The following is a 7,520-nucleotide window of genomic DNA, read 5'->3' as shown; positions in this document are numbered from 1 at the left end:
AACTTAATCTAACCAATTTATGTCGTTAAAACCTAATTCCAGTTCAAACAGAATGACCTATTGTCAACATAATTATGGAGTGTGATTTATTTTCAACTCGAAATATTTTCTAAATAACGAAATATAAAGTTCTTAGTGAAGAAAACCCGTCTGGATAACAGCAGACTGACTGCTCGTAATAAATATACGACAGGTCTGGACCACTCGTGAATTTTGCTGTATCTGAAGAAAATCTTAGAATATGAAAACATTGGTGAATGCCACAAATTCTCCTAAATCACTCGTACGCACAACTTAAGAACAAATCTGTGCGTACGAACGATCCTTGCATGAGGCCCATAGATTCATGTTTTTTCTTTAAAAAAATGACTGTGAATCAAATTTCACTCCCTTTAAATTCCAGCAGTTTCAAAACTATTGATGTAACAGAGGCTTCAGGTGCAGAATCTAGTGTTGCTGCTATTCCTGCTAGTCAGGGATCTTAATTCAGTCATTTTCACCATCCAATGAATCAACACGGAGGTGGATGCATTATGGTACCTAAGCCAAACTAAGCTTACCCCTTTCCACTTTTTGTTCTTTTCAAATGAACTTTGATGGCAAAAACAGACACTCAGGACACTCTGAGTTGTTTTTTTCTTTTCTTGTTATTGGGAGATGGTGAGTGGGTGTTAGGTGTTGTGTCATAAAAGCATCTCAACTGGAAAAGCACAATCAGGAAACGGCTTGGCATGTCACTAGCAGGTACCGTTGTAAAAAAAACAAAATCAGAAATACTCTAGATGGTTATAACCATATAATTAATATATATTAATTATTCAACTTCACCCAATAAACTGAACTATTCAAAAATCACTGCCTCTTCATAGATATAGTGTATAATTGAAAAATATTGCATGTTCATTTACTCCGATGTGTTAAGGATAAGGAAGGGTACCACTTTACAATAAGACTCCCTTTATAAATGGCTTATAAATGGTTTATAGATAAGTTATTAATTCATCTACAAACCCTTCATAAATCATTATTAAGTGTTTATTATGCATTAATTAAGGACGAGAAAGAAACAAAACTGTCCGGTTTCTTGCCAAATAGTGAGCCAAATCTGTTCACAGACATGTCATCTTTGCTATATTAAACATTTCACACTAGTTACCTTATGGGCACACTTATGATTTGGAAACACATATTTAAGCAACTATTAGTACTGTATTACTTTATTATAAATATCTACAACTAATAAAGGGAGCCTTGTTGTACACTATTTATTAATGACTAATAAATATTTGTAAATGCCATAAGGGAGTCTTAATGACTAATAAACATTTATAAATGCCATAAGGGGGCCTYATTGTAAAGTGTAAAACAGTACACTGTTTATTAATGACTAATAAACATTTATAAATGCCATAAGGGRGCCTTATTGTAAAGTGTAAAACAGTACACTATTTATTAATGATTAATAAACATTTATAAATGCCATAAGGGAGCCTTATTGTAAAGTGTAAAATGTTATCTTTTCCTAATGACTAACAAACATCTATAAATGCCATAAGAGATCCATCCTGTAAACTGTAAAACAGTACATATTAATGACTAATAAACATGTATAAATGTCAAAAGTTAGTCTTTAATCAGAAATACCATTTTTTAAAAAACTTATTAATATTTGAAATTATTGTACAAATGTGTAACTACTGTCAACAATGTTGATATCCTAAGAGTAAAACACATCATGTTTAAATACAATCTAGTCCCCCAACCCCATCCAAAAAAGTTCATGCCAACATGTAAGGCAAGGCATTCATGTTCAGACTAGAAAGTTTTATGTATTTCCTTGAATAAGCGCCCCAGTGGTCCATCAGGGTGTCGTGAACCAAGCCAAGATGACCATTCCAGAACCATGAGGTGTTCCTCCAACTTCGACTCAGTACAATTCCCTCTTAGTCTGCGGACATGTCCTTTGATGGTCTTCCAAGCTCTTTCAATATGTTGTGTATGACTGATTGATGATCTACGAACCACTTACTGTGGTTTACAGTGTAATGTTTGTACCCCATGTTTGTCAAAACATTCTTGTAGGCTCTCCACTCATCACTGATAATGGAACTACCTGGTTTAGCATGCTGTCTAATCAGGGGAACAAGGTGGCGCCTTGATCGTTTTTCAACAAGTTTTAATACGAGCCTTCGCCTTTTGTCGTTAACTCCCATAAGTCCAAACACCCATTTCTTCCTTTTCCATGCATTTCCAAAGCGTCCACGTGCATACTGAAAAAACACAAAATGCTAAGGTTGCTGAGGTTGTAATTGCATAAATTAAACTGGTAAATTTACACAGTTACACAAAACCAATGTATTTGCTCTAAACTGATTCATGTTAAACATTGCTGGAGGATCATAGGTGAGATTTTTCATAAATATCTAAGTTATAAATCTGCTTTTTCACCTTGTTTAATTTRCACAATTCCAAGGGCATTTTATAGCAACCTCAGCATTTTAATGGGTGTTCTGTGACCCAGAGGAGCTTGGCTCTGCAATGTGCATGTGCACAAAAAACTAAGAATGAGTCTTTTGTAATTTTTATATCTTGTATTGGTATATAGTTATGAAAGGTGCATTGTTATGCATAGGCTACCTGTAGATGAATTTCATCATCGTGGATATTTATAATAAAGTAATACAGTACTAATAATTGCTTAAATATGTGTTTCCAAACCATAATTGTGCCTATAAGGTAACTAGTGTGAAATGTTTAATGTAGCACCTTTTAGATGACGTCTCTGTGCAGATTTGGCTCACTATTTGGCAAGAAACTGGACAGTTTTTTTTCTTTCTCGTCCTTAATTAATGCATAATAAACACTTATTAATGATTTATAAAGGGTTTGTAGATGAATTAATAACTTATCTATAAACCATTTATAAGCCATTTATAAAGGGAGTCTTATTGTAAAGTGGTACCCAAGGAAGTGCATGATTTAAACTTGAATGTTAAATGTAAAAGCCATACAAATACCAGCGCTGGGACCATTCACAGACTTTATTCTGCAGAATGGCCATGATCCAAAACAAGTCATCTATAAACATTTTCTTCCTGGTCTGGTGGCGATCTGTCACATCAGTTGGGTGTTCTCCCTGCCATGTGACCTGAAACACTTAGACAAACCATCCTACCAGCTAAATGAAATATTCTATGTGTTGAGTGCCGTAAGAGGCAAGTGTTAACTAAATATTATCACAATTTAAGCAGAATTCAGTTTTGTGCACACATGAGACAGCACGGAGAACCGGAGGCTCTTCATGGATGTGATGACCAGGAAGGAAGGTGCCTTGGCCGGGAAGCAAAAAGACATGTTCTTGCTTCGTTTTTTGGAAACAGTCACTGTCTTTTTGTGTCAAATTTACAACATTGTGCTTTTTCCAGGGTAACAACAGGGATACCAGATCGTTTCCCTCCAATTTCTCCATCATCAACTGAAAATAAACATCCATTCTGCCATCCACACACTCTATGATGATTCTGTTTGAATGTGAGGTGTGCTGCAGTTGGGGGACTTATCAGGACTTATCCCTCATGGGTTTTCTTCTGAGCATGAATAGTCCGTTATAAAAAGTCTCAAATTATGACAGCGAGATCCAACGTCTCACGTCTCAATGAAGCTTAAGGGCATCCTTACTGGAAATCAATCTTTTGAAACTGTTATGTCTTTTTTACACCATTTAAAGACTCTTTCACGCTCCATTCGACCACCATACCATTTGTCTCCCGCTGCCAAGCACCAGGCAGCCACACAGAGTGACAGCTTATTTGGTGCAATCGGTGTTGCAACAGTCTGCACTGCACCTCTCTGAGAATTGTTCTTTTGTCCTCTTCTTCTGGTTCAGCACTCAGGGGGTGAAATATAACCTGGCCAGGCATCCCCAGCCATTAGAGAAACAGATAGACAAAGGAGAAACTCCTTGAAAGACGAGCCCTCCAATCAAACTGTCGCTCAAATGAAAGACGAGCTCTGTCACCACTAGTAGGAAAGTGTCACTTAGGTTACCATTTCAGACAAAGGTGTGTGTATTTGTGTGTGTGCTGGGCACCAGAAGAATGAAACCAGCCCTTTAAGAGAGACAGAGCTTTTGGCAAACCAAATTTGGTGGCATTTGTTTGTTAAATTGTCTGAAACTCACATGGACTCTTGTTTCATTGCAGCTTCCAGTCTAGCCTGAGATTAGTTTAAAGTTGTGAGAGAAAAATACAAAAAGGTTGTTATTTGAGCCTGTCTCTTTTTGTCAGAAGCACCTTTAATCTGGCTCCGTTTTATTGATAGCGGAACTGTGATTTATGAGAAAAGTGAAAAAAGCACAGAAGATGGAAAATAAAGACAAAGGGAAGAAGAAACAATACGAAAAGAATTGGAAGCCCCCTCAGGAACACAGTTATTCTGTTTCTAACTGGGAGAAAATTGTCAAGTTTGCAGCATTATTGGTTCTTCCCTTCTAATGGAAAAGCATATGTGAACATCTCTTATTACTCAAACTGTAGACGACCACATACAGCCACTTTATTTGGGTTTTGTGCTTACTTCACCCACATGTTTATGTATTTGTTGGTTGGCCAGTCAATCAGTTTAAAGTGGACTGAAATGGTTGAAACATGTTTAAGTGAATTTGGCACAACGTTGTGATACTACATATGGATAGTATGTGGTCCTTAGGGGATAAATGGAATAGTTTTCTTCACTTTTGTATTGTTCCAACTGTACTTACAAGGTTCACTTTGACAGTAAGTATATATCTTGACAGCCTTAGGTTGGAAATTTGTGGATTATATCCTAATGTCTTTGGCAGCACCTTGACTTTCTCATTCCAGGGAAGTGTTGCAACAACTGAAAGTTTGCTTTTGTAAGACATTAACTCCCTCTCTAGTTGTGCTATACTTAAGTTGCTCTTGACTTTTTAACTTGCACAAAAAGTAAAAGCTGCACAACTTTTTATTTTTACAACAAAAACAAGAAAAGGCAGAATTTCTTGTATTTTGACATGCATCACAAATAACTACATCTACTCTCCTCTGTGTTCTTATCTTTCAGCTTGTAAGATTGGCTACTACCGTGCTTTAGCCACCGACGGCTCCTGTTCCAAGTGTCCACTCCACAGTTACTCCATCAGGGAGGGATCTACATCTTGTGCCTGCGATAAGGGATATTTTCGCTCGGAGACAGACCCAGCATCCATGCCTTGCACTTGTAAGTACACCCACATGCTACATACTGTAGCAGTTTACACAGTCATAATACCATCTGAACAGGATTGTTTACAAACTCTAGAAGCCTTACTCTGTTATAGCAAAACATGCAAACACCCCCCACAATTATTCTGCACAAACATGTAATAGTCAGGTGCTGGTTTAATAGATGCCTTTTGATTCCAGGTGGCACATTATGATCAAGGTGACATGATAGAGCTAATGGTAGTATAAACTGCTACACTTTAGGTTTTTTCTTCCACCTACACACCACAAATGAGCTGAGGCGATTTATACAAGTGGTGGAAAAGGTGAGAAAAAAATAGGATGCAAACAGAGAAAAGTGTCAAAGAACTAAATATAGAAATGAATTGAGTGGAAGGAAGGTGCTTTAATTTCTCAATGTGAGTTTTTCCTCCACTTGGTTAAGTCATACTGCTGTTCTTCCAATTACACCTCTTAACTCACAAGTCTACAGTTAGAACTGTTACACTTTTTCCAGTATTTAGGCTTTCCCCTGTCTGAGTCATAAAATGGGAAATATCACTGAGCAAAGTGAAAACCATTAAAAGCCTCCGTTTCCCAAGCAAACCAAACACATTTCATGCTTTATTATGTTCAACATTTGAGTAAAATATTAGCTGTAACATCTGCTAAGTTCCTCAGCTCATCACTGCCTTGTTGTCTGCCGAGTTCTTGTGGATTTATTGCTCAGCAGAATAATTTATTCAATTGGACTCCCCTTCAGTACACATCTGTACACTTCACTAATACTTCCTTGGATTTAGGCAAAATCATCAACATTTCTCTGTTGTAAATTATTTTCAGCACCCAGAACCTGCAAATTCAGCTCAACAGCTTTTATGTTGTTGAATTTTTTTCCACACAAATGGAAACTAAAATATGTATAAAACCCCTCCGAGCCTGATAGATGATCAACCATGAGTTATTTTTTCAAGTATTCACAAAAAGTTTCTTCAACTTTAAAGTTGAAGTTCTGTTTTAAAATAACCACACACACGCACGCACGCACGCACGCACACACACACACATATATAGGTGGGGAGGGGGGGAGGGGGTGGGAGCCGTGTCAACATGTTCCAACCTGGAAGGATTTTGCCAACAGGTCCAAGGCCGTTGTCAGGGGAGATCCAGATTCTCTAATCAGTTGTTTGGGAACAAAAGGGACAGGCAGACAACAACAATTTTCCCTCTGCCTTAATGTCTGCTGGAAACTCTCAAGGTGGCAAAATCCAATCAGACAAATGGTGTGGACACATACCGCCGAGCCGATCCATCAGCTTTCTCCAAGATGAATTCCATCTGGCCAGCAAAGTCCAGGGACCACAGCCAGCCCGCGGCCCTCAGTAGAACCGCTTGCAGACCGAGTCCAGCTCGCTCAAGGCCCAATGTCCGAGTGCTGATAGGATACGGCCGTCCATCCAGTTGGTCAGTCAGCTAGAAAATGCAAAGTGATGTGGTAGCTGAGCTTCTCCTCATCATATTTCTTGAGCGCCTAAAAAATCAAGCAAGATTTGGGTTTAAAGGTTTGTCACACGATGGAGGGCGATCAGCATTTCTTTAAGGAAACTTGTTTGTTTTAATTTTTTTACTTAATAAATAAATAGTTTCACTGCTGGGCTACATCACCATCACTTTTACTATGACTATTACTATTACTATTACTATTACTATTACTATTACTATTACTATTACTCTCATCTTTTAATGGATGAGCTGGGAGGTCATCCTCATTGTCTCGTTAGTCAGCTTGGATTTTGACGACTGCTGCCAGCAACAGCTGTCGAAGCTCATTACTCAGCTGATTTTATAAGACCCAGCTTCACCACCTCTGCTGCATTCCTAGCACCGTGGATCGGACTTGAACATTAGCGTCGGCTCGCCCGCCGACCTCTGCCACCCCTCGTCAGCCAGCCAACATTTGATCTTTGAACTTTCACCTTGTCTGTCGACTGCTGTTTTCCTTTCCTGAGCTGCCCCCCCCCCCAACCTTTACTTCTGACCTACAAGTTAGAGCTCTGTAATTACAACTGCCACTCACAAAATATCAGCAATGGTTTTGTTTCCATTCACTTTCTCTTTCTTTTAAAATGCACTCAGAGTCACGAACAGAGCAAATAATAATAATAAAAAAAATCTCTCCTAAAAATCATCTCTCAGTTTGCCTTGCTGAAGGTCATGCTGTGAATGAGCCAGCATCTCTGGTAATTGGGGTGCTTGTATGTGTGTGTGTGTGTGTGTGTGTGTGTGTGTGTGTGTGTG

General features: G+C 38.4%; 1 protein-coding gene across 1 annotated transcript in view; it reads left to right on the top strand.

The window, feature by feature from the left end:
* Positions 1-7,520, top strand: part of epha4l (eph receptor A4, like) — a gene marked incomplete at its 3' end in the record, with an annotated part of 68,497 nt that overhangs the window by 28,484 nt on the left and 32,493 nt on the right. The window contains 1 exon segment of the mRNA XM_014016654.1: positions 5,083-5,238. Within this exon segment, the coding sequence (XP_013872108.1) occupies positions 5,083-5,238 (156 nt within the window).

The sequence above is a fragment of the Austrofundulus limnaeus genome, unplaced genomic scaffold (genome assembly GCF_001266775.1).
Source record: "Austrofundulus limnaeus strain Quisiro unplaced genomic scaffold, Austrofundulus_limnaeus-1.0 Scaffold150, whole genome shotgun sequence".
Lineage (NCBI taxonomy): Eukaryota > Metazoa > Chordata > Actinopteri > Cyprinodontiformes > Rivulidae > Austrofundulus > Austrofundulus limnaeus.
Note: the sequence above shows the minus strand (reverse complement) of the source record. Positions and strands in the feature narration are given on the sequence as shown.